The 27,874-nt window shown below is 48.0% G+C and overlaps 1 protein-coding gene across 2 annotated transcripts in view; it reads left to right on the top strand.

The window, feature by feature from the left end:
- The first annotated feature begins 7,636 nt into the window (after positions 1-7,636).
- Positions 7,637-27,874, top strand: part of CLCN2 (chloride voltage-gated channel 2) — a 73,973-nt gene continuing 53,735 nt past the window's right edge. Inside the window, exon 1 of one of the 2 annotated variants that reach the window (XM_083442037.1) lies at positions 7,637-7,887. In XM_083442037.1, the coding sequence (XP_083298163.1) occupies positions 7,834-7,887 (54 nt within the window). In that variant the 5' untranslated portion in view covers positions 7,637-7,833. The remainder of the gene's footprint in view (positions 7,888-27,874) is intronic. The other variant, XM_083442038.1, reaches the window with a different exon arrangement.

The following is a 27,874-nucleotide window of genomic DNA, read 5'->3' as shown; positions in this document are numbered from 1 at the left end:
CATGCAATGTCTGGCCTTGACCACTGGCTTAAATACAACAGTGATCCTATTTTTGAGTGATACAACTCAGGCTGATCAAATTCATCATCACACACTGTCTTTGGGAAATCTGGTGTCATGGGAGTCTGAACTGGCTTCCAGTTTTCCATGCCAAACTGTTCTATCAAATGAAGAATTTTCTCTTTCTGGCTCAATAGGAAGCTTCCATCAGCTTCCTGCCTTACTTCTACTCCCAAGTAATTGCTTACAGGCCCTAAGGCTTTAAGCTTAAACCTCTTTTCCAGTTGGCTTGTGAGCTTCTGGATCTCATCTGTGGAACTCCCTGCTACAAGCAAATCATCAACAAAGACTAACAGCATTAGATATTTTTTGCCTGTCCCCTTGGTGTACAGGCATGGATCAGCCACACTCCTTTTAAAACCAATTTTTACAAGAGCTTCATTTAAACACTGGTTCCAACACCTTCCACTTTGTTTGAGACCGTAAACAGCTTTTTTCAAATGCCAGACTGCACCATTCCCCTCTTCAAACCCAGGGGGTTGTCTCATTAACACTTCATGGTCTAAATTTGCATGCAGATATGCAGCATCAACATCAAAATGGTGCACTGCTAGTTGTCTTACAGCAGCAATGGAAAGCATTAAACGAAAAGTTTCACTCTTTACAGTGGGAGAAAACACTTCATCATAACTCTCCCCTTTAATTTGAGTGAACCCTCTGGCTACTAATCTGGCTCGAAAACGTGGTTCCCCAGATGCAAGGGTTTTCCTTTTGTAAACCCACTTGCATGACACCACTCTGCCACCAGGTGGCGGCATTATGACCTCAAACACTTTGTTACGTTTAAAAGAGTCCATTTCTTCTTTCATGGCTTGTTCCCACAAAGCACGTTCTCCAGGGGGTAAGTCTAAGACTTCATTATAACTTTGTGGTTCCACACAACTCACATTGCATACTCTCACTCCTCCTAGGGTCAAACGCTGAGGAGGTACACCCTTGTTTGAACGCTGGGAGCGTCTAGGCACAACTACTACTTCTTCCCCCCTTATCTCTGGCTCTTCTTCCTCTTCCTCTAGAGAAGAAGTATCTATTGCCACATCTTTTGGGGAAATCTGTGCCTCCTCCTCATTCTGCTCCTGTGTTGCCAATGGCTGAGAAGAAGCCTCTTCTCTTACTTGCAGGGGCAGTAGGCAATCTGGGTTGGCATGGATCGCAGTCCATCTGTCCTGGTCAGCGAAGTCTGCACTTCGTGACAGAACCACGCGTCCTGGGCGTAAATTGAAACGCCACCCTTTGCCATAGGACTGATATCCCACAAACCGCAGTTTCTGCGCTCTAGCGCCCCCTTTCTGGCGCTGAGCTTTGGGAATATTTACATGTGCCCAAGAACCCCAGTTATGAAGCATTTTCCACTCTGGTTCTTTCCCAAACAACACACGATAAGGTATATCTTTTATAGAGCTAGACCAGGTTCTATTAATCAAAAAGTTCGCTGTGAGAAAAGCCTCGCCCCACAGCCTATGGTTGTGGCCCAGTCCTGCATCCACTAGCAGGCAGTCCTTTACTGACTGTATTACAGCCCCACGTCTTTCACACAGACCATTTTCAGCAGGGCTATAAGGGTTAGTCAAGCGATGAGTGATCCCCTTACGTCGCAACCATGCCCCAAATTGTTTGTTCAGAAATTCTCCGCCCCTATCTGTTTGCAGCTGCACAACAGGCCGAGCGAAGAGCTTTTCAGCTTGGGCAACCCATTCTCTGAATGTGGGGAAACACTCAGATTTCTGCTTTAACAAAAACAACCAACTAAAACGTGATTTATCATCTATTACCAGAAAAGCATATCTGGCGCCCCCTTCAGTCTTCTGTGGAAAAGGGCCTATCACGTCACAATGGACAAGTTCTAAAACCTCTTTAGATACTCTGTCACTTTTAGAAGCCACAGGCTTCCTCTTAGATTTGGCCATTTTACATACATTGCAATCTAGGAAACAGTTACAGCTATTTACTTTTAGGTTCTTGCACACCTTTTGCATTTCTGAAAGCACACGGAAATTGGCGTGACCCAGTTTTCTGTGCAGTTCATGTACACACCCCTTATGAACTGGCAAATTATCCTGAACCACCTGGGCTGCTTTAACAGGCTTGTCCTGCATTACATATAACCCATTTTCCAACTTTGCATGGCCACATACCTGAGTTCCATTCTTTATCAGACAGCCATCCTGCGTGAACTTAACACTATACCCTGCATTAATCAAACAGCTTACAGACAGCAAACAATAGTCCAAACTGCTGACAAACAGAGTCTCTGGTAGAGTAGTGTTCAAGCACTGCAGGAAACATGTTCCCTGGCCATCAATCTTGCTTCTACGACCATCAGCAAGATAGATTGAGTCTTTTCCATCAGCTGGCTTCCCCAGGGTCTTAAAGTCCTCCCGACGGTTGCAGATAATCCTGCTGCTCCCAGAGTCCAGCAACCATGTTCCTCGAGGTATCTTCCTCTCCTCTCGAGAAAATGCAGACACAAACTGAGCAGAACGCGTGTTCTTCTTCTCTGAAGAGAACCCCTTCTGCTTACGTTTCTGCATCAATTGCTGTCTCTGCTCCACGTCGTCTCCTGGAAGTCTTGCCCTGCATTGACGTTGGAGATGCCCGGGTTGGTTGCATCTATAGCACCTCCTCACCACCATGGCCAAGTCCAAGCCTTGGCGTTGCTCCATTGGCAGATTCTGCTGCTGGCCCCCTCGGCTGTAACTCCTCCGCTCTTGGAGTTCAGCCTGTCTATCTGACCTTCTTTCTGCTTCTTCGGTCAATCTGCCAACCACATACTCAAGGGTCAGATCTTGGGGACGCATACTCTCCATGCTGTTAATCACAGGCAACCAGCTTTCAGGCAAACTTGAAAGGATAATGTAGGTTTGGTCAGTCTCATCATAACGCTTACCTCTCTGCTGTAGTTGAAGAAACAGAGATTTCAGCGTTTGAAGATGAGTTGCCAAACTCTCACCTTCTTTCATAACAGTCCTGAACAGCCTTCTGGTCAGAGAAATTATAGTTCCAGCAGTTTCTCTGACATGCATTGCCCTTAATAAATTCCAGCACTCAAACGCTGTGCTGGCATTTGCTACATGCAATAACTGAGAGTTGCTCAAACACAGCATAATTTGGGTACGAGCCCTTTCATCCAGCCGTTTTTTCTCAGCAGTGTCCCGTCTCAAAACCTCAGTTTCAACACAGTCCCATAGTCCATCTCTCCTTAACAACTGCTGCATTTTAATTGACCAACTCAGCCAGTTGCTTTCTGAGAGAAGTTCAAAAGGGATGCCTCCCCCAATATTTACAACTTGGGAAGACTGGAAATCTGCCATCTCTGCTGGTGCTTGCTGAGCCCCTTCTGTGGGGCCTCCAGCAATCTCTCCTGACTCTCTCTTTAGAGTCCAACTAGATGGTCCTGGCTGGCACTCACCGGCTTCTAGCTGCTGCCTCTGTTGACCCTCAGGTCCCACCTGGCTCTGCAACTGGTGTAGCCGCTCTGTGAGTCGCCCACTGTGGTCCTCTAGTAGTTCAAACTGTTCCAGTAGCCGATGCTGAGTGCTTTGCTGATCCTCAGATCCTAGCCGCTCCAGCGTCACTGCAGACAGTTACAGCTTGCCACCAACTGCTCCAACGCACAGCCACTGGCTCCAGGCACCACCAGGACTCACCAGCTCCCTGCTGAGATGCCGTCAGTCGTTTTGCACTCTGCACATGCTCAGAAACACTGGGCCCATGACCTGTCAGTGTTTGTAAAAAGCAAAAAAAGAAGGAAAGGGTTCTGACCTCCCTTTATCTCCTTAGTCTCCTTGTCAGCACAAAAAGAGTCCACGAGAATATCCTTGCAGAGTTTTATTAAAAGTCCTTGTGCAAAACACGACTGAATAACTACACACACCAGCACCAACAACCAACCAACCCAAACACCAGCCTCAGCAACAAACTAACATTTCTCACTTATATATACAACTTGCTGCAAGCTGCTGAGTCATGCTGACCCAGCTTTATTCGCATTAAAGAAACAGCGGCCATTTTAGCCGTGACAGAAAAGGACAGGAGATGAACCCGCAGGAACAGGCCAGTGGCACCCTATTCTCACAGCGGCCAGCCAGCCAGATGCCTGTGGGAAACTTGCATGCAGCCTCTGAGCACAAGAGCCCTCTCCCCTCCCATGATTTTCAGCAACTGGGATTTGGAAGCATTTCTGCCCCCAACTTCCCTTTCTCTGTTCCCAAATCTTCCAACATTCAGATTCACTGGATGTCTACGAGTTCCAGTGTTGTGATGGAGAAAAACCTTTCTCTATTTGCTTTCTCTGTGCCGTACATAACGCTATAAACTTATGACTTGCCTTTTCTCTATATTTAAGAGATCCAAACACTGCAACCTTTTTTCACAGGGGGTAGGCAATGACCTTGGTCATTTCCCCAGAGTGGCTGGGGAAACCCAACAATAATAATAATCTCCAGGGAATTGTGAGACAATAGAAAGCTGCAATTTACCAAGCCTACCTCACTGAACTAAGGAGTTCCACCAAAGACAGGTCACGTTCCAGGAGCAACCTGGGAGACCTGCTTCTGAAATAGTTTCTGGTGATTAAGATCAGATTAAAGCAGGCATGTGGCAGCTCCTTAGAGATCCATCATGCTTCCACCCAGTGGCACATGCAAGAAGAGAAAACAGCTCTCTGAGGGCTGCCACCCCCTCCCCGCGCTGCCCTCTGCTTCTGTAATGTAGCCTGTAACCGGGAAAGGCTGTGAATAAGGAAGACACATCCTTGCTTGTTCTGCAGGGCACCTCCTGCCAAGCAGCTGTGCCTATTTCCAGGAATTACGCCTCTTGCAAAGGCTGGCAGCAGTGGCGTAGCGTGGGTTGTCAGCACCTGGGGCAAGGCAAGTAATTTGCCCCCCCCCCGCTGCACTGTCCCTCCCCCAGATAGTCCCTCGCTCTCTCTCCGCACCGCACCGCACGCCTGGCACCCTCCCCTCCACTGTGGGCGGCGACCCGGCGGATCGGATTCGCACAGACAGCACTGCAGTGAGAGAGAGTGAGTGAGCCAGGTAGGGGCAGAGAGCTGCAAGTGCGAGCGCCCCCCCCCCAGAAGTTGCGCCCGGTGCGGCCGGCCCCCCCTGCACCCCCCACGCTACGCCACTGGCTGGCAGCCATTGTTGACATTTCCACTTTACCCAAGCGGCTCCAAACCGGTGCCACGATGTGCTCCGTCCCAGTAAGCAAGAGCAGAGGAGGGAGACAGCATGGGCACACCAACCCAGTCCAAGGGATCTACTGCCGCCCTCCCTAATTTGCCCACGCAGTTAAGCTATGGAACTTGCTCTCGCAAGAGGCAGTGCCAGCTATAAGCTTAGATGGCTTTGATGGAGCGTTGGAAATATTCATGGGGGAGATGGCTGCCGATGGCTACTAGACCATAATAGCTATGAATCCAGAATTCAGAATGCGGCAGCTAGACTGGTGATGGGGAGTGGCCGCCAAGACCATATAACAACGGTCCTGAAAGATGTTCATTGGTTCCCTGTATGTTTCTGAGCACAATTCAAAGTGTTGGTGCTGACCTTGAAAGCCCCAAATGGCCTCAGTCCAGTATACCTGAAGGAGTGTCTCCACCCCCATCATTCTGCCTGGACACGAGGTCCAGTGCTGAGGGCCTTCTGGCGGTTCCCTCACTGCGAGAGGCCAAGTTACAGGCAACCAGGCAGAGGGCCTTCTCGATAGTGGCACCCGCCTTGTGGAATGCCCTCCCGCCAGATATCGAAGAGAAGAACAACTACCAGACTTTTAGAAGACATCTGAAGGTGGCCCTGTTTAGGGAAGCTTTTAATGTTTAACAGATTACTATATTTTAATACTTTGTTGGAAGCCGCCCGGAGTGGCTGGGGAAACCCAGCCAGATGATGGCCGGGGTATAAATAATAATAAAATATTATTATTATTATTACTACTACTACTAGGGAAATAAATCACATTTCTTAAAGCTATGACAGTCTCTGCCGTGTCTCTGTTCTCCAAAGGACCACAGACCTTGGGTGAGTGCCTGGGACCCCATGGGTTCTTGCCACCAGTGGCATAGCGTGGGGGTGCAGGGGGGGGGCGGCCGCACCGGGCGCAACATCGGGGGGGGGGGCATGCTCGCACTCGCAGCTCTCTGCCCCTACCTGGCTCACTCACTCTCTCTCACTGCAGTGCTGGCTGTGCGAATCCGATCCGAGCCGCCGGGTCGCCGCCCACTGTGGAGGGTGCCAGGCGTGTGGTGCGGTGCGGAGAGAGAGGGAGGGACTATCTGGGGGAGGGACAGTGCAGTGGGGGGGGGGGCGCAAATTACTTGCCTTGCCCCGGGTTAGAGGGCGCAAATTACTTGCCTTGCCCCGGGTGCTGACAACCCACACTACGCCACTGCTTGCCACCACTCGGCAGAGGGAGGCAGGGAGGCAACCAAGTTTTGAAACAATATTTTCAACAATATGGGTTAGGAAGGGGCAACCCATTCACAATGTACACCACATGTGCAGAAGATGGAGAGGCGCAACATGCAAATTAGATTTTTTTAAAAAAAGGGGGAGGGCCTTTTTCCAACTCAAGGGCATTCCCTTGCAAGCAACCTTCCAGGGGCCACGGGCCACTGGCAGACAGGCCAGAAGTAAAAGTGTGTGTGAACTCAACAGTGCTTAGCCGGGTTTTGGTTGCTAGTTGCCAACGTTGTTGCTAATAATTGTTTCGTTGCTAATATTGTTTTGTGGATTATGAGCACTGTGAAGCTTTGTGAATCTTATAAAATGACTTTTGTTGCGGCTGTGCCTAATTTTTTTAGTTGCTTTGTTAGTGTTTTATATGAGGAGGTAATTTTACTGATAATTTGCAATTGTTTTACTGATGATGCCTTAAACCATCCTGTATGATTTATGTTGCAGTTGTGATATTCTATTCTGTTATTGTTATTTATTGTTTGTAACCAGCTCCGTGACTCGTGTGAGTGAAAAGCGGCATAGAAATAAACCCCCCTTTATGCAATTAACCTCAGCTCCTTCCGGCATCGGCTGGGAGGGGTGGGGGCACGAAAGGCCAGAGAAAAGTGATCACTGCAGGAAGCCACTGGATCCTGCTGCAACAGGATCGGGTGCGCGCGTGGGGAGGAGGGTCAGCTTGGTCCTCCCCACCCCCCGCAGCGTTATACTGAGAATAAAGACGACATGGTGCGTGGGGGGAGAGAGAGGATAGGGTCCCACTTCTCAATCCTCCCCGCTGCAACTTCGATGGCTGCGCAGTCCTCTGCATTTCTCCTTAGGAGGTAACCTCTGCTGATTCAAAGTGGCTTCCTCGCGAGTAATACCGCCTGGCTGCGAACTTCCGCGCGCCTAACCCGAGAGGAAGTACCATATCGGACCTCCAGGGAGGCTTTCTCCCGTGTAAACGTGCCCGGGATGGGACCGTCCCACCTACGCGCGCTCCCGGCTTGCAGATCTTCGCCCCGGGCTGGTGGGCGTCGGGTTGCCCCGCCAAGACGCAACTCTTGCGGCCCCTCCCCAAGCGTCCCGCCAGTCCGCCTCCTCCTCTCCTCCTCCTCCTCCGCAGCGACGGCGCCTTTCCCGGTGGAGGCGGAGCGGCTGCCCCGGGACCTCCCTCGGGCCTGCCCCTGCCAGCCAGTCCGGTCCCGCCCCGTGCTGGGGGCGTGGGGAGAAGCGAGGAGAGGAGCCAGGCGTCCGGGCGCAGGGCGCAGCGAGTGCTGCCGGGGCTGCTCGTAGGAGCCTGCTGGCGGGAGAGGGGCGCCCGGAGCCGGCCACGATGGCGGCGGACAGCGGCCTGGAGCAGCGGGCGCTGCAGTACGAGCAGACCTTGGTGAGTGGGGCGGGCTCCGGGCGGGGGGCTCTGCCTCGGCGCTCAGCCCCGGGATTTCTTTGCACAGCAGGAGAGGAGAGAGAGTGCCTTTGAGCGCGTGCAGAGCGCCGTTCGCCGCTCGCGGGTTCCCAAGGCTGCCTTCAAGCCAGGACTTTTTCACGGTCAAGTCCTGGGATTTGGGGGAAGAGGCGGAGGAAAACAGGGCTGCTGTATTCAGAGGAGGGGAATCGCGGGACCGGTTTGCAAAAAAGAAGAAGAGTGCTTCTGAGCATGCGGGGAGTGTCGCGTGGCACCTCAAAAGACCGCTTGGTGGAGCGGGCGCTAAGTAGCTTGCGCTCTTGTGCGCTGTTCCCTGGGTGCAAGTTCCATTGAACTCAGCCAGACTTGCTTGCTCCAAAGATCGCTTAGGTTTGCACCTTAGAGTTAGCGGCAGGAGTGAGCTGTCTTGTGGAAAGCCAGGTCGCTAGCCCATTCCTGTTCAGTGATGTCTGCACTGACAGGCAGCTGCTCTTTAAAGGGGTCGTCCCTAGTTCTACCTGTGCGTTGAACCCGGGACGTTCTGCATGCTGAGCATGTGTTCTGCCACTTAGTTGTTGCCCTCTCTCTCCGAGTTCCCATCCCTGTTGCTCCAAGCCCGTTCCTACGCATCTGGGTTTATGGGACTCAAAGGCATTCATGAGCTGCAAATCAACCCCACCTTCAAAAGACCCGAACAGGGATGGCATGGTTGTGGGGCTGTTGGTTCATGCCCTTGGCTTCCTTCCCAACAGGATGCTAAATGTGGGGAGAAAGCCATTTTCCAAGGGATTTTAAGGTGGTGGGTACCACCAGGGGGTGGTGCAGATCAGGGTGGCAAGAGGGACAGAGAAGGCGATGCTTGGGTGTGTGTGAATAAGGCCACTTGTGGGTCCCTGGTTAGAGGTGGGTAGCAGGGCATCTTGAATGTGCATTGCCAAAGGGGATCTAAAAAGGTAAAGGGACCCCTGACCATTAGGTCCAGTCGTGGCCGACTCTGGGGCTTCTGCGCTCATCTCGCTTTATTGGCTGAGGGAGCCGGCGTACAGCTTCTGGATCATGTGGCCAGCATGACTAAGCCGCTTCTGGCAAACCAGAGCAGCACACAGAAATGCCATTTACCTTCCCGCTGGAGTGGTACCTATTTATCTACTTGCACTTTGATGTGCTTTTGAACTGCTAGGTTGGCAGGAGCAGGGTCTGGGCAATGGGAGCTCACCCCGCCAAAGGGATTTGAACTGCTGACCTTCTGATAAGCAAGCCCTAGGCTCTGTGGTTTAACCCACAGCGCCACCTGCGCCCCTTAAATGGGATCCAGCAATGTACATTCAAGCCGTTTTAAGATTGTTGACCAGGGCTTGTGTTTAGGGAGGGAGCATATGAATCCTGTTTGGGATTAAATATATTAAACAAAATAAGCAATAAGATGGATATCTTGGTTGGGGGGGAGGCTGGTGTCTTTCCCCTAATATTATAGGTGTTGTATGGGGTTTGGAAAGAGGTCGTTTCAAATTTGGTCTTGCAGTGTCATTGCAAACTTTTTTATTATTAAAAAAACAACATGCTGCCTGCCTGCCTGAGTTTGGCTTTAGTTTCCTTCTCAGAAAATAATTGTTGCAGTAGAAGGACATGTGAGACAGGTTAAAAATAATAATTCTGGGGTTTCTTTTTAATATGGTCTTGTTTTTGTACATTTTTCATTATTATGAAAACGATTTTGTTTCGAAAGAAAAAAAAGATGGGCATCACAGGAGCAAGGCATGACAAGCAGGCAGGGGGATTTCTCATCCTGGAAAGATCAGTTGCAGCTGGCAGGACATTCTGCAGGAGAGGAGCCTTAGGAACTGGTTTCACATTGGCATGGGAAAAATTGCCCGGAGTAAAGCGTGGTTTTGCCACGGGGAACAGAGGAAGGCAAAGCTGCTGTTGAGTGCATTGGGGGACAATTCCTGGGGCAGGGGTGTCCATGAGAGCTCCCTGTCAGGGACTTGGACATTTGTTACTGACAGTTTGGAAAGAGTCAAGACTGTCTGCCGCTGACAGGGGAGGTGGCAGCGCAGTCATGCAAAGAAAGCTTCAGCTTTCTGTCTCTCTCTTTTTTTATAATAATATTTATTAGTGGTTTTATAGTTACAGGGGAAAAATATGAGAGGGAAAAAAACAATAAAAAATTAACAAACAGTATATCAAAAATAGAAAGAAAAAACAATACATCAAGACAACAAGAAAAAACAAAAACACGTAGAAACACATCCAATTTCCATATCTTTATCTTTCATTTACTTGTTTCCTCGACTTCCTCACACCTCCCTTTTTTGTATTCTAGTTCAAATTAGCTAAAGCTTCAGCTTTCTGTCTCAAGGGAGGGGAGTCTTACTTGAATACATGCTATGAAGATGACTTGTGTTTGTTTCTTATTTTAAGGGGGGGAAATAAGCACTTAAAAAACCCAAAGGAATCTACCTCAAACAATATAAAACTAATAACGAATAAAAACCAGCAAATAGTAAAAACATCGGTTCGTTTCTAAATTATGTGTTTGGATAGGATTGCTATCAGGTTAGCTTCTTCTTGAAGCTGTGGGGAAGACAAATGCCTATGCGTGGTCTGCTTTCACATCTGCAGCCCTCCAGATGTTGGGCTCCAACTCCCATCAGCCCCAGCCAGCTAGCCAATGATCCGGGATGATGGGAGATGTAGTCCAGTAAGATCTGGAGTCTTCGTAGCTTTATGTACAAAATGGCTAATAATAATAATAATAATTTATTTATACCCTGCCCTGGGGGAAGGAAGGGGAATAAAAGATCAGGCTAAGTTCAAATTGAAAGCCAGGCGGAATAGCTCTGTCTTACAGGCCCTGTGGAAGGAATTTAAATCCTGCAGGGCCCTGGTCTCATGGGACAGAGCATTCCACCAGGTCGGAGCCATCACTGAGAAGGCCCTGGCCCTGGTGGAGGATAGTCTGACTTCCTTAGGGCCTGGGAGCTCTAAACTATGGTTATTCATGGACCTTAAGGTCCTCTGTGGGGCATACCAGGAGAGGCGGTCCCATAAATATGAGGGCCATAAGCAACTTGTGCTAGAGGCAGCTTGTGAGGAAGGAGACAGAGAGCGTGCTGAATTTTCAAGGAAGGTCCCTGGGATATTGCTGGAAAAGATGGGCTCCCAACAACCTTTAGATGACCTATCCAGGACAGTAGTGAAATACTACTCCACCTCTGAGATGAAAATGAAAACATTAAAAAAACAAATTATTAAAGTGGCCAAACACAGGTTATTCAAATAACTTCTGCAAACTATTTTGCATGAGTTGAGTGGTCCAGAAAAAATGATATACATCAATAGGCTTTCCAGAAGAAGGCCTTCTCTGTGGCGGCCCCTAAGTTGCGGAATTCCCTCGCTACAGTGCGCACCTAGCAAATGCTGAATACTTGCCTCTTTGCTCTGGCCTTTGACCCCTGAGACCGGTGTTTTCAGGACTCACCCAATTCCTGCAACTGTAATCTGTTGTAACTGTTTTCAATCCTGCACTGGCTTTTCCAGGGGGTTGGACTAGATGACCCTTGGGACCCATCCAACTCTACAATTCTGTGATTCTACAACTGTATTTTCAGTTGTCGTAACCCACCCTGGGACCTGCTGGTGAAGAGCAAATTGCTGTTGCTGTTGTTGATGTGGGGAATATTAAAAGAAGTTAGTGATGGGTAGACATTCATACTTTCAACTGAACGTCACACTGCCCCAAATTCTACCACCTCATTATGCCTCCTTCATAGAGCGGCTGTTGAATCCATCTTTCCGCTGGGACCAAAACAGATTCCTGGCATCTTTTTACATGGGCCTTGATCCTCCAGCTGGGGTTCCTCCTTCTGCCGCTGCATCTGACATGTGCTGTTGACCACAAACGAAACTTTCCAAATTGCTTACTGATCTGCCCCCCCGCCCCCTTTCTACTTTCTGCTCCCATCGCCTTTCCGCCTAATCTCATGTTAACACCACTCAAATGCTTGCCACTGGCACCGGCCCCTGGCTAGACATATTTAGCTCCTTTAATCTTCCCTTGTAGTCGGCTCTCCCAGCTCCGTAATTGTGTAGCTGTGGGCATGTCCAATTTCTTGCTGTCATGCCTTCGTCCTCTGTTCTTCCATGTATCACACACACACACAGCCTCAGCAGGGCATGACGACCACTGATTTTGGCTTTTGCATCTCTGCTCATTTCCTGGCTTCCACTACTTATTGCCTAATAATCTTTGCCATCAAGTCATTGCAGCCAGTTTTCTATGGGTCCCTTTGATCAGGTTGCAAAGCTGCCCTTACTTCAGGGCTGCATGGGGAGCCTGCATGGTTTACCACAAGGGTGGGGAACCTGTAGCCCACCACATGTTTGGGGAGGGGCCTTAGCTCAGTTGCAGAAGGTCACAGGTTCAGTTGCCGGCATCTCCAGGTGAGGTTGGGAAAGGAATCCTGCCTTGAAGTCCTGAAGTGATACTGCCAGTCAGTACTTAGCTACCTAGACACGGGTGGTCTAAACCACTGAGCTTCTTGGGCTTGCCAACTGGAAGGTCACCAGTTTGAATCCCCGCAACAGAGTGAGCTCCCGTTGCTCTGTCCCAGCTCCTGCCAACGTAGCAGTTTGAGAGCACACCAGTGCAAGTAGATAAATAGGTATCGCTGTGGTGGGAAGGTAAACGGCGTTTCCATATGCTCTGGTTTCCATCATGGTGTTCTTTGCGCCATAAGCGATTTAGTCCTGCTGGCCACATGACCCAGAAACCTGTCTGTGGACAAACCTCGGCTCCCTTGGCCTGAAAGCAAGATGGGTGCCGCAATCCCATAGTCACCTTTGACCGGACTTAACCATCCAGGGGTCATTTACCTTTACCTTTTTACACAGACCAATGGCCTGACTTGGTATCAATGTTAGAAACTCAGATATATAACCTAGGTGCCAAGTGGCTCCTTAAACCAAGGTTACAGTCGCCAAAACGGAATGTGTAGTTGCAAGACTTATTTTTCAAACAATAGGCTGACTATGATTGATTCTTAGTTAAACATTGGACTGATTCACATGACAACCTTGAGCTAGGTTGAGTTTTGAGAACTTAATGAAGAAAAGTCATAGAATCATAGAATAGAATCATAGAATCATAGAGTTGGAAGAGACCACAAGGGTCATCGAGTCCAACCCCCTGCCAAGCAGGAAACACCATCAGAGCACTCCTGACATATGGTTGTCAAGCCTCTGCTTAAAGACCTCCAAAGAAGGAGACTCCACCACACTCCTTGGCAGCAAATTCCACTGTCGAACAGCTCTTACTGTCAGGAAGTTCTTCCTAATGTTTAGGTGGAATCTTCTTTCTTGTAGTTTGTATCCATTGCTCCGTGTCCGCTTCTCTGGAGCAGCAGAAAACAACCTTTCTCCCTCCTCTATGTGACATCCTTTTATATATTTGAACATGGCTATCATATCACCCCTTAACCTCCTCTTCTCCAGGCTAAACATGCCCAGCTCCCTTAGCCGATCCTCATAAGGCATTGTTTCCAGGCCTTTGACCATTTTGGTTGCCCTCCTCTGTACACGTTCTAGTTTGTCAGTGTCCTTCTTGAACTGTGGTGCCCAGAACTGGACACAGTACTCCAGGTGAGGTCTGACCAGAGCAGAATACAGTGGCACTATTACTTCCCTTGATCTAGATGCTATACTCCTATTGATGCAGCCCAGAATTGCATTGGCTTTTTTAGCTGCCGCGTCACACTGTTGGCTCATGTTAAGTTTGTGGTCAACCAAGACTCCTAGATCCTTTTCACATGTACTGCTCTCAAGCCAGGTGTCACCCATCTTGTATTTGTGCCTCTCATTTTTTTTGCCCAAGTGCAATACTTTACATTTCTCCCTGTTAAAATTCATCTTGTTTGTTTTGGCCCAGTTCTCTAATCTGTCAAGGTCGTTTTGAAGTGTGATCCTGTCCTCTGGGGTGTTAGCCACCCCTCCCAGTTTGGTGTCATCTGCAAATTTGATCAGGATGCCCTTGAGTCCATCATCCAAGTCGTTGATAAAGATGTTGAATAAGACCGGGCCCAAGACAGAACCCTGTGGCACCCCACTAGTCACTCTTCTCCAGGATGAAGAGGAACCATTGATGAGCACCCTTTGGGTCCGGTCAGTCAGCCAGTTACAAATCCACTGAGTGGTAGCATAGTCAAGACCGCATTTTACCAGCTTCTTTACAAGAATATCATGGGGCACCTTGTCAAATGCCTTGCTGAAATCAAGGTAGACTACATCCACTGCGTTCCCTTCATCTACCAGGCTTGTAATTCTGTCAAAAAATGAGATCAGGTTAGTCTGACATGACTTATTTTTCAGAAATCCATGCTGACTATTGGTGATCACAGCATTCCTTTCTAGGTGCTCACAGATTGTTTGCTTAATGATCTGCTCCAGAATCTTCCCTGGTATTGATGTTAGACTGACTGGGCGGTAATTATTTGGGTCCTCTCTTTTCCCCTTTTTGAAAATAGGGACAACATTTGCCCTCCTCCAGTCTGCCGGGACTTCGCCTGTTCTCCAGGAATTCTCAAAGATGACTGCCAGTGGTTCTGAGATCACATCTGCCAGTTCTTTTAATACTCTTGGATGCAGTTCATCTGGCCCTGGAGACTTGAATACATCTAAACTAGCCAAGTATTCTTGTACTATCTCCTTAGTTATTCTGGGCTGTGTTTCCTCTGCTGAATCATTTCCTCCAAATTCTTCAGGTCGGGCATTGTTTTCTTTATCGGAGAAGACTGAGGCAAAGAAGGCATTGAGGAGTTCAGCCCTTTCTGTGTCCCCTGTTTGCATTTCACCATCTTCTCCTCTGAGTGACCCCACTGTTTCTTTGTTCTTCCTTTTGCTACGAACATACCCATAGAAGCCTTTTTTGTTGCTTTTAACCTCTCTAGCAAGCCTGAGTTCATTCTGTGCTTTAGCTTTTCTGACTTTGTGTCTACACGTGCTGGCTATTTGTTTGAATTCCTCTTTGGTGGTTTCCCCCCTTTTCCATTTTTTGTACACATCCTTTTTTAATCTTAACTCAGTTAAAAGTTCTTTAGATAGCCACCCTGGCTTCTTTAGGCACCTTCCATGTTTCCGTCTCATTGGTATTGCCTGAAGTTGTGCTTTTACTATCTCCCTCTTAACAAACTCCCAGCCATCATGAACTCCCTTTCCTTTTAGTATTACTGTCCATGGGATCTCACCCAGCACTTCCCTAAGTTTTATGAAGTCGGCTTTCTTAAAGTCAAGAAATTGAGTCCTAGTATGCTTGGCTGCTGCTTTCCGTTGTATAGTAAACTTCAGAAGAGCATGATCACTTGCGCCTAATGATCCTTCCACTTCTACCCCATTAACCAGGTCATCGACATTGGTTAGGACCAGATCTAAAATGGCTGTTCCTCTTGTTGCTTCTCCCACTTTCTGGACAATGAAGTTGTCTGCAAGGCCAGTGAGGAATCTGTTTGACCTTATGCTCTTGGCTGAGTTTGACCTCCAACAAATATCTGGGTAATTGAAGTCCCCCATTACTACTATCTCCCTTCCTTTTGCATGCTTGGCCATCTGTTCCAGGAAGGCATCATCTATGTCCTCCGTTTGGCTTGGGGATCTATAGTAAACTCCCACAATGAGGTCTCTGTTATTCTTCTCTCCCTTAATTTTGACCCAAATGCTCTCACTTTGGCTTTGAGGTTCTAAATCTTGGATCTCTTCACAGGTATACACATCCCTGACATATAACGCCACTCCTCCTCCTTTCTTGTCTGGTCTGTTTCTCTGAAATAGATTGTATCCCTCCATTTTAACATTCCAATCGTGGGACTTATCCCACCATTGGAGTCACTTGATCTAAGGACAGTACACATAAATATTGGCCTATTCTGACCTCTTTTTCTTAACGGTGACTGCTCCTGCTCAGGCTGCACAGAAAAAGCATTTTGGTTCCTGAAATTCATTCTGATTGTGCAGATAAAATGCAACTGATAGAATAATACAGGATAGGGTATTGGTGTGTAAAAACAGTCAGGATCCAATGATCCCCAGGCATGTACCTCCCGAAGGCACCTAGGAATCTTCACTTTGTCGCAAAATGCACCTGGCTAATTTCAAACACAGTTTGGTATAAGGGATCGTCCTCTGCGCTGTCCCAAATGGCTGGACTATAGTTCCCCTCACCCCTGGCCATTGGGCATGTTTGCTATGGCTGGTGGGAGTTGGAATTCAGCATCTGTAGACTTGCAGGTTTCCCATACCTGGTGTAGTGGTGAGAGTGTTGCACCAGGGCTGGGGAGGCCCAGGTTCAAAGCTCCAGTCACCTGTGAAACGCACTGGGTGACTTTGAGCCAGCCAACAACTCTGAGCCTGGTCTGCCTCACAGGATTTCGGGGAGAGTTGAATCATGATACAGTATACGCAGCCTTGGATTTCTGGTTAAATGCAGCCAATGATTGCGAGTCTTGTGGAAGACTGCCTGTTCAAAACTTGTACTCTGGGAGGAAGGTTAGGCTGAGCACTTGAGTCCATTCACAGATGCAAGCTGTTACTTGACTGGGTGAATCACACTGGGAGCCAGTGTGGTGTAGTGGTTAAGAGTGGTAGTCTCGTAATCTGGGGAACTGGGTTCGCTTCCCCGCTCCTCCACATGCAGCTGCTGGGTGACCTTGGGCCAGTCATACTTCTCTGAAGTCTCTCAGCCCCACTCACCTCACAGAGTGTTTGTTGTGGGGGAGGAAGGGAAAGGAGAATGTTAGCCGCTTTGAGACTCCTTTGGGTAGTGATAAAGCGGGATATCAAATCCAAACTCTTCTTCTTCTTCTTCTGAATCGGCCTTAGATACTGGGAAAAGGAGACTTCAGGAACAGAAACAGTTCCTTGATGCATCTCATTTTCTGAACGCTTAAGTTTGGTTCACCCTATGAATAGTTGTTGTTTGATGACTACATCACCATCAGGCGACAAACCTGCCGGTGTGTCAAAGCTACATACGTCTTCCCACGCCACCTGAAATTCAAGACTTTTCAACCATCCATTCAGCTGCCAGAGCCTCATTCATAATCCTTCAGTTACCTTGCACGCTGCAACTTGCAACCAAATTGACTTCCCTGGAAAGTGCTGCGTATGAAACATCACACGCAGGCGAGTGCTCTGTGGGTGTTGCATTCTCTGTGATGACCCTGTCCCATGGGGAAATTAATCACCGGCCTTGTTAGCCTGTTCAGTCATCTGTCCCTGGTCACAATGGCCTTTGTCATAAGGTGTCTGTTACATACATATGTATGAATGTAAAAATGGTAAAGGTAAATGCATGTATAATAATAATAATAATAATTTTTTATTTATATTCCGCCCTCCCCAGCTGAAGCTGGGCTCAGAGCGGCTAACAACAATAAAAGTAACACAGCATTCTAAAATCAATTCATTCTAAAATCAATTCAAAATCAAATTAATGGCAACCATTGGGCTAGAGTTCTGTGAGGATTACCAAAGGAGGGGGTCAGACTGTGCCTTGGCCAAAGGCCTGGTGGAACAGCTGTCTTACAGGCCCTGTGGAAAGATGTCAAGTCCCGCAGGGCCCTAGTCTCTTGTGACAGAGCGTTCCACCAGATTGGGGCCACAGCCGAAAAAGCCTTGGCTCTGGTTGAGGCCAGCCTAACCTCCCTGTGGCCCAGGACCTCCAAGATGTTTTTGTTTGAGGACCGTAAGGTCCTCCGTGGGACATACCAGGAGAGGCGGTCCCGTAGGTACGAGGGTCCTAGGCTGTATAGGGCTTTAAAGGTTAAAACCAGCACCCTAAACCTGATCCTGTACTCCACTGGGAGCCAGTTCAGTTGGCATAGCACTGGGTGAATGTGATCCCGTGGCAAGGACCCCATAAGGAGCCTTGCCACGGCATTCTGCACCCGCTGGAGTTTCTGGGTCAGTCTCAAGGGCAGCCCCACATAGAGTGAGTTACAAGAGTATGCACGCAGGTCCAAGTATAGATGCTGTAGACTGCTTTTGCAATCTTTCTGTTGGCTACCTGAAAGTCTAGATATGCATGTGGAGAAAGTGGGGAGGAAGACATTTTCCTCCCTCCCTCATAATATTCTCTCCCATGGGCATCCAATGACTCTGAATTTTGGCATCTTAGGACTGGCAAAAGAAAGCACACCACAGAAAACATACACTATGCAGTTTGTTTTTGGATTATATGCCTCAAGAAGATTGTGTTTATAACCCCCTGAGATTTCATGGTAATATCCTAGAATCGTAGAGTTGGAGGGGACCCTGAGGGTCATCTAGTCCAACCCCTTGCAAAGCAGGAATCTCAGCTAAAGCATCCGTGACAGACGGCCATTCCAAACTCTGCTTATGCGTAAAGGTTTTTTGGAGTCCCCAGAGAGAATTTGAACTGATATTTTTAAGCAAAGTGGTTGATGTGTTGTGAGTTGTGCTTTTTTTTTAATGCGTGGCGTGAACAATGAAAATCAATAAAAATATTTAAACGAAGACAAAACTATTCCGTTTGCTCCCCTGAGAGTCAGCGGTGGTCACCAGCTTGGATGGCTCCAAAAAGAGGATTAGGCAAGTTCGTGGACTGTCATGGGCTGCTAGCCCTGCTGGCATTGTCATGCCTCCACTGTCAGAGGAAATGTGCCTCTGAATGCGAGTTCCTGGGAGTCACAAGTTGGGATACTGCGGTGGCGCCCAGATTCTGCTTGCGGGTTCCCGCAGGCATCTGATTGGCCACTGTGAGAGGAGAATGCTTGACTAATGGTCGTTTGGCCTGATCTAGCAGATCTCTTCTTATGAAACCTTGTTTAACTGAAACTTTTGGGACTGAGGAGCTGCAGGAGGGAGGCAAAAGTCCGGGGTCCTGATCCAGGTCTGCGAAAATCTCTCTTTAAACTTGTTGCATAGTCTCTGTTTGCTGTTCCTGAAGGTCTAAAGCTAGGGAAGTGTTTCAGATTCTTAGAATCTGCGGAGGTACTTACTGATAAAAATGTACCTGTCTAGGCCAAAGTCTGTGATGGAGAAGAAAAAGTTCAGCCTGCGTCTGTTGTCTTTTCCTAGGAAAGATGGTCAGAAACAATGGCTGGACTGCCGCTTCAGAAACATAGGAATCTTCCTTATACATTGCTCCATCTAGCACATTGTTTTCCAAACTTGGGTCTCTAGCTGTTTTTGGACTACAACTCCCATCATCCTTAGCTAGCAGGACCAGTGGTCAGGGATGATGGGAATTGTAGTTCCAAAACAGCTGGAGCCCAGGTTTGGGAAACGCTGATCTAGCTCAATAATGCCTGCACTGACTGACAGCAGCTCTCCGAAGGTTTCTGATGGGGAACACTCCCAGGGACCTTCTGCAGCCAAGGCAGATGCTCTGCTACTGAGTTCAAGCCCTTCCCTAAATATTCTTTCTGTCCTCCCTCTGGCCTTGCCTGTGTTCCTCTTGCATTTCTGACAATGGTGCCACTTCCAGCCTTCTGGGGAAAACAGAGTCTCCGGCAATATCACACTTGCACCATTCAGGATTGTGTAACTGGAGAGGAGTCGTAGCTCAAGGGTAGAGCATCTGATCTGAGTTCCTTTCCTGGTATCTCCAGGTGAAGAACAGAGGCATTGGCTTGCATTGGGGTAGGGGGTTGTGGGGGGAGAATCCCCCTTGAGACTGCAGAGAGTCACTGCCAGCCGCAGCCCCAGGTTGGATGAACAAATGGTTTGTCTCTGTGTAGGACAGCTTCATCTGTTTATGTTCCTTGGCCTCTGCGGTTATGTTCCCAAAAACCCAGGGCATTTGTTGTTGGGCACCTGATTTCACATTAGGTGGATCTCAGCCAGGGATGAAACTGGAGTCTCTCTTGCAGTGCTGTCACAGAAGCAAGAAGAAATCTCAGGGCAGATTGATCGCGGCATAGGTTTTTGTGGGACCAGATGTTTAAGGGGTTGTATATACACCTCTGTACATTTGCAAGCCAATCTCAGCCCATCAGCCATTCCCACCACCCTTCTGAGTAATACCCCTCCCCACCCTCTCACTATATATAAGGGTCTGGTGACTTCTGATTCCGTGTATCGGAAGAAGTGTGCATGCACACAAAAGCTCATACCAATAACAACTGTAGTTGGTCTCTAAGGTGCTACTGGAAGGAATCTTTTTATTTTGCTTGATCTACTACAGATCACCTTGAGATGTGCCAGAACAGATCTTGATTTCCGTTTTGCCCATCCCTGTTATAAATATATTCCTTATGAAACACTCCACCTTTCCAAGAATTTCCATTGCCCTTTTGCAATATCTCCTATCTGTCTATCTGTCTTGTATCTGCTTGTAATATGATGGAAGCACCTTTCCTGCCTGGGGTTCTTGGCAGACAAAGATATTGGGAAATGGAACTGTTGCTTAGATGGCTGCAGGCGACACATTTTGCCAGCTGTTGTGAAACTTCTTTCTCTCTCCCTCTCTCCCTCTCTGATCTGCCCCTGCTGCCCAGTGTCTGGATTTGCAACCTCTGCAGTTGCCTCTCTCCTGTCCATCAGTCATGGTGTCTGGCTTTGGAAAACTTCAAAGGGGACTAGCGGATAGGCATTTGTGATGGTTATCTAGATGGGGCTGGGGAAAGGAGACCACTTACTGCCCAATGTGTTCCCCGTCCCACACTAGTCTGTCTTGCAGAGATGATGCCTTGATGGAGCTTGATCAAGCTGGTTTGAGCAGAGAGCCAGTGGGAACTGATCTCCCTGCCCCTCGCCCCACTTCCTTGCTCCTTTGTAGTCAATTGGATGCGTCCTATTTTCCCAGGGGGGTGGCTGGTGGACAAATAGCTCAGTGTGAGAACAGGCTTATTTGATTCTTTGAACATTTATGATTATGCACGTGCATGCGATAAATCAAGGCAGCGCACATCATAAAATACAACAAAATCAATTTGTAAATATCTATAAAGCATAATTGAAAACAGCAAACAAACAGCAATAAGTCCTGGTTGGCTAAAAGGAGAAATCCATATTGCGAAGGCAATATGTATTGTCTTAAAAGTACAGCTTTCAAGAAGCACCCGAAAGAAGGCAGGGACAGTTCCTGCTGAATCTCCAAAGGTAGGATTGAGGTTGAATCCTGGCAAGGCAGAGGTACTGTTTGGGTGGACAGAGGGAGGGTAGGATTCCCTGTTCCCGAATGGGGCAACTGTGCCCCTGAAGGACCAGGTGCACAGCCTGGGAGTCATTCTGGGCTCACAGCTATCCATGGAGGTGCAGGTCATGACAGCTGAGACCCTACCTACCTGCACAATGTCTCACCAGAGTGGTCCATGCAATGGTCATCTCCCGCTTAGAGTACTGCAATGCGCTCTATGAAGGTGACTCGGAAATGACAACTGATCCAGAATGCGGCTGCCAGACTGGTGACTGGGAGTGGCTGCCGGGACCGTATTACACCAGCCATAAAGGATCTTCACTGGCTCCCAAAACATTTCTGAGCATAATTCAAAGTGTTGGTGCTGACCTTTAAAGCCCTAAATGGCATCTCCACCACCATCATTTATCCCAGACATTGAGATACTGCTCTGAGGGCCTTCTGGCAGTTCCCTCCCTGCGAGAAGTGAGGTTACAGGGACCCAGGCAGAGGGCCTTCTCGGTAGTAGCACCCTGCCTGTGGAACACCCTCCCATCAGATGTCAAGGAAATAAACAACTATCTGACTTTCGGAAGACATCTGAAAGCAGCCCTATATAGAGAAGTTCTTAATGTTTGATTTTTTATATTGTGCTGGTAGCCGCCCAGAGTGGCTGGGGCAACTCAGTCAGGTGGGCAGCATATAAATAATAAAATTATTATTATTATTATTATTAGTAGTAGTAGTAGTAGTATTAATAGAGAGTTAATTCACAGGGCAGAGCCTGCAACGCTGATATGTATCTAAATCCTGGAGGGCTCCTATGTTCAGAGGCCTCTGAATTCTCCTTGCTGGAAATTGCAGGAGGAGAGAGGGCTCTTTCACAAAAGTCTTAATTGTCCAGGATGCTGGACTAGATGGGGCCTAGGGCTCATCCAGCAGCATCCTCTTATGTCCTTAAGATTTCTTGTTTAGTCACGCCTTAAGAGATGCCCTTCCCTTCCTTTAGAGGCACAGTTTCGAAAAGCGTATTTACACTCTCACTGAGTAACTAGCTATTAAAAAGGCCAGGCATTTAATCAATTAGAAATTTGTCGAGTGGCAGATAGCCCTGATATTTACAAGTAAGTTTGTTTTTTAAACCATTGTAACCTGACCTTTGGATGGGCTGGAACACATTGGAAGACATCAACGCGCTCTTTGCAAGCTCCAGATGGGGACTATGTTGCTGTTGTCGCCGTGGGGAGCAGCTTAAAAGAAGTTTTGGCCCATATCTGGATGTAGGGGGGGGGGGAGAAGACGATAAGTGGACGACGTGTTCAATACTAGGAGCGTCCTTGGAAGTTGGGGCTGAGTTTGGAAGCCCCCCTGCCCTTACTCTCCTGGCCCTCCTGTAGCATGAAAGTATATACTTCATATATTTCCAGCGATAGTCTGTTGTTCGAGTCCTTGCGCCAATGGGACAGCTTGGTTGGAGTCAATCCTAAATAAAGAAATGCACGTGCTGCCTTTTTTTGTCGAGAAGGATAAAGAAAACCCTCATCGACAGGCCCTCTCTCCCTTTCTAACCACAAGCTTCAGTCCCCTTGTTTTGTGTGGTGTTTGCTTTTCTGAGCTGGGGGCTCTCCTCTTCTTTCTCCCCTCCCCGCTTCCTTCACCCACCCCGCAAAAGTTTGCCCGACTCTCTTTGGCCATTCCAGTTTTGCCTCTAGCTGACCTTGATCTTTCCCCTGGTGGCTGCCTTATCGCCAGCGAGCTATCTGCCGCCTAATCCCATTTTATGACGGGCTTTTATGCTCTCCCTAGTCAATACACTTGCCCCAATTGCCAGCGCAAACGTTGCACAACTTTTTCCAGGGAATGGTGATACGGAGTTCTCTTCCTCTCTCTCCTCCGTCCCTGCAGCTCAGCTTCTCCTGCCTTGCTTCCTGTCCACAGAGTTAGAGCTGGAAGTCATGGGTGTAGTAGTCAAGGTGGGCATCTGCCCCCCCCATCCAGTAAAACAATAGAAATACTTAACTAACTGACCAGTCACATCGGTTGATGGATCTGTGGTCTGGCTCAGTGTAGAGGCAGGATCCCCTTTTCCTGTGAGGCAGAGTGGCAAAACAGCGGCTATCTAATCCTGAGTGCAGGGCATTTTGCAACACCTGCCCTCATTTCAAGGATTGTGTGCTGCTCAACACTCCCTTTCCCCAGTCTGGTGCCTTCCAGATGTTCATAGAATCATAGAGTAGCGTCGTCTAGTTCAACCCCTTGCAATGCAGGAATCTTTTGCCCAACGTGGGGCTTGAACCTGAGTCTCACCCTCTGCTGGCTGAGCCCTGCCAGCAGTAATTGGGGCGAATGGGAATCATAGCACAAAATGTCTGGAGGGAAGCAGGTTTGGGAAGGCTGCCTTAAGGTTTTGCTCTGCCCTGACTTTTGCCATAGCGTACCTTCCTACATTCATTCCTTCTCTCTCTCTCTCTTTCTCTCCCCGTCCCTCCCCTCCCCCAACAGTGTTTAATATAGAGTGGTACCTTGGGTTAAGTACTTAATTCGTTCCGGAGGTCCGTTCTTAACCTGAAACTGTTCTTAACCTGAAGCACCACTTTAGCTAATGGGGCCTCCTGCTGCTGCCATTCCGCCGGAGCACGATTTCTGTTCTCATCCTGAAGCAGAGTTCTTAACCCGAGGTACTGCTTCTGGGTTAGCGGAGTCTGTAACCTGAAGCATCTGTAACCTGAAGCGAATGTAACGTGAGGTACCGTTATACTGATTTATCTTCCAGTGCAGCCAGCTGTGTTTATTGCAGAATAGCTGCAACTCCAACCATACTCCGCAGTACAGTGGTACCTCGGGTTACATACGCTTCAGGTTGCATACGCTTCAGGTTACAGACTCCACTAACCCAGAAATACTACCTCGGGTTAAGAACTTTGCTTCAGGATGAGAACAGAAATTGTGCTCCAGCAGCATGGCGGCAGCCGGAGGACCCATTAGCTAAAGTGGTGCTTCAGGTTAAGAACAGTTTCAGGTTAAGAACGGACCTCCAGAACGAATTAAGTTCTTAACTCGAGGTACCACTGTACTTTTTTGCTAACTGGATTGGATGTTTTTCTGGGGGTAGAGGGGAATGGAATAGAAGCAGGGATCTATTTTATTCTTTTGTTGTTCTTCATATGCATGCTTAGGCACAAGAGGGTCAGTCAGGAAGCACTTTACATCAGCATTCTCAAATGCATAGGGTGGGGTGGGGGGAATGAAGTATAAATGATGATGATGGTGATTATTTTATTTATTTGTATAGCGTCCTTCGTCCGAAGAGCTCAGGGAAGATCACAGCATAAAAAATACAAGATAAAAACACAAGATACATAATAAAAAGAGGAACAAAAACAAAACAAAGCAATAACTCCCCTCTTCTTTCTGCACCTGTGTACACATACAAACTAATTTTTGCAATGGCAACCGGATAGTTCTCCCTATAATGTAGGGCTGTGTAAACTGGGGCTGTCCAAATGTTTCTGAACTCCAACTCCCATCACCCCAGGCCTTGGACTGTGCTTGCTGAGGCTGATGGGAATTGTAGTCCAATAAACCTAGAAGATGCCGTGTTGGCTATCCCAGGGAGAGTGAGTTAGAAAACAGGCATTCCCTCTGCCAAATAGGGGTTGTTGGTGTGTATGGTCATCAAAGCACTAAGTAGCCTGATCCTTGGCATGTTTGGGGGTTTCTGCCTTCAGTTTGCAAAGCCTGTGTGGCTGTGATCAGCTTTCATGGCAACCTACATTCAAGGGAGACAAACGGATCTGTTCTTTTAGCTGCTGTTCATTTTGTTAAGAAGAGAACAAGGGACGGATAGTCTGACAGCAACTTGGGGTCAAAGTAGGCTTGACCCTTACTTACGTGGGTGCCATTAGCATATCTGTTTTTACCGTTTCTGTAAGCGAAAGCTCTTGTTGTCGTTGTCTAAAGCAGTTCCAGTAAGTGGGACCTGCAACAAACGCGGCGTAGACGGCTCCTGTTCACTGTTCCAGCCGCACAGCCCATGCCCGCCTCCAGGAAACTCCATTGCATCCCTCCTCCCTCCCATCTGGTTTTCCATTCCCTGCCCGAACAGCCAGTCTGCATTCCTCAGAACACTGAGCATGCTCATATATTTATTTATTGTACTTCTGCAAGTCTTGGGGCTCCCTTCCCCGCAAAGTGCTGACATCTCCCTCTTGTATTACTGCTTTGGACCCACAAGTGTTGCTGCTTACAGCAGAAAAGAAAGAGAGCAATTGCGCTGTGCCATCGATGCACCTTAGATTTTGCAGCATGTGAACAGGTCCTTTCTTGTCCTAAAGAGGTAGAATCAATCCTAGAGTTGTAGAGTTGGAAGGGACCGTGAGGGTCATCTAGTCAAACCCGCTGCAATGCAGGAATCTTTCCCCTAACGTGGGACTCAAACCCATGACCCCAGGATTGAGAATCTCATGCTCTACCAACTAAGCTGCCATCAGATCTTGCAGTCTATGGCAGAGGAAGGGGAGGTGGGGCTGTGGGAGCAAACAGGGAAAGAAAATGAGTATTTCAGTTGCCAAGGGCTTTATGGGAAAAGTGAGGGGGGTTTTTTTGGGGGGGTGGAGGAAGGATCTGTAGGAATGAGAGTGAAACCCACGGGTTTGCACATTTTGCAGCATAGTAATAATAATAATAATAATAATAGTACCCTGCCCATCTGACTGGGTTTCCCCAGTCACTCTGGGCAGCTCCCAACAGAATAATAATAATAATAATAATAATAATAATAATAATAAAGCAATAAAACATCAAACATTAAAATAGGGCTGCCTTCAGATGTCTTCTAAAAGTCAAATAGTTGTTTATTTCCTTGACATCTGATGGTTTGTGGGTCTTGCTGCCTTCCCATTAGCCATAGCCAGCTGGAGTCCAAAGTGTCTGGAGGGCACTGGGGGAGTGCAGGGGGCAAGGGCTGAAATCTTTTTTTGTCCACAAACGCACTTGGTGGCCATAGGCAAGGCGCTATCTCTCAGCCTTGGCTTTTCCTCCCCTCCCCCCCCAATCCCCCGGCAATAAGGGATTGATAATAATCCTGAATGGTTGCAAAGATTACTGAGATAAAATATGTGTGAATCACTTTGAACCTTCTAAAGCATAATACGAGAATGATTGGTGCTATCTATCCGGGGCGTTTCATGCCAGTTCCTTTGCCAGCAATTTTTACACGGTGCAGAGCAGATAAAGAAGTCTGTGTTGGACGTTCTGAGAATCAAACGCTGCATGTGGTCTAGTGGACTGTGGCCAGCAAGCAGTGCAGTGTATTTGCAGTTTCCTTCTGACTTGCCTGCTTATTTGGGGTTCCAATCCACAGGTTCATCACTGATGGCTGGCCTTGGTAGCCCAGCTAAGAATCGTGGTTGCCAGGCCCCTGTAGTGGTCTCTGACCTGGTAGCACCTCCTCATACTGAATTCAAGGTACAAGAATGGAGATTCTGACCCAGAAGAACCTCCAGACACTGAGAGCTGTTTGACAGTGGAACAGACTCCCAGTAGAGCCGGTGGACTCTCCTTCCTTTTAGGTTTGCAAGCAGAGTCTGGATGACCATCCGCAGTGGATGCTTTAGTTGAGTTTCCTGCATTGCAGGGGGCTGGGCTAGATGACCCTTGGTGGTCCCTTCCAACTCTACAAGTCCATGATTCTGTGACTGCCAGCCTCTGGACCTGGAGGTTCCATTCCATACATTCATTTATTACATTTCTGGCCTGCCATTCTTCCAGAGAGCAAATGAATGTGTGCAAGGTCTTTCAACCTTCTCCTTTTCTTTATCACGACAACCCTGCGGGGTTGGCCAGGTTGAAGATTGATGACTACTGGCCTAAGGCAGATTTTTGAGCTTCATGGCCCAGCAGGGTAGATTTGAACCTGTGTCTCCCCAGTCTGACACGACTAGTGGCCATTGAGAGACCTCGTCCATCCATTTGCCTAACCTCATTTCAAAACTTTCTGAGCTACTGGCACATCACCATAATTTATGGAAGTGAATTACATAAAACAGTTGGGAAGAATTCTCAACGACGGATGTAGAGAAACACAGAGGGGACTCCTCTTGGGTGGGGGGTACAAGCTTTAACATTTGGAAGAGTTTGCATTTATAACAGCAGCAGACAGACTTCAGGCTTGTAGGATCTACAACCGGATCCAGGTGTAAAAGACACATTTTGAACTAAAAAATAAATAAAAATCTCTGAGCAGCTGCTGAGCCCAGGGGGGCCTCATCCACACTGTCACAATTTGAGCATGACATTCAATCACATGCCGAAAAATTCAGGTTTGCAGAATTGAAGTTGGTTAGCGCTCTTATGCAACAATTGGAATTCTTGCTATAAGAGAAAATTCACTGAAAAGCGTGGGAAAAGAATGGCTTGGCACAACGCTGTATAATCTGCCCGCAAAGAAATCAGGACGAATGTTCAGTAAATAGCCAATGTGGTTTAAGTTCCCTGAAACTTTGCGCAAAAAAATAAATAAAAATCTGGGTGAAAGCTCGAGCGATGGGTTATCTGGAAGCCGAGAGGGGTTTGTTTTGAGTGCCAGAATGGAGCTGAGCTCAGAATCCTTCCACACATAGATCCTATGTCTGGTCACCCTCAAGGGTTATTCCTTTTATCAGCTTAATTCTGGAGTGGGGAAGAGTCCTATTGTTGTTAATACCGTTAAACAGAGGGAATGTGGAAAGCCATGCTGATCTACTGCAAAATCACCCACAGTCTACCAGCTGATTCCATTCTGCCTTCTGCCCACCCGTGATTTGGAACATTCAAAGCTGATGGCCAAACCATGGCAGAATA

Source organism: Podarcis tiliguerta (assembly GCF_965153285.1).
Source record: "Podarcis tiliguerta genome assembly, chromosome: 5".
In the NCBI taxonomy this organism is placed as follows: Eukaryota; Metazoa; Chordata; class Lepidosauria; order Squamata; family Lacertidae; genus Podarcis; species Podarcis tiliguerta.
The sequence above is the reverse complement of the archived record's forward strand: the minus strand, read 5'-3'. Positions and strand labels throughout refer to the sequence as shown.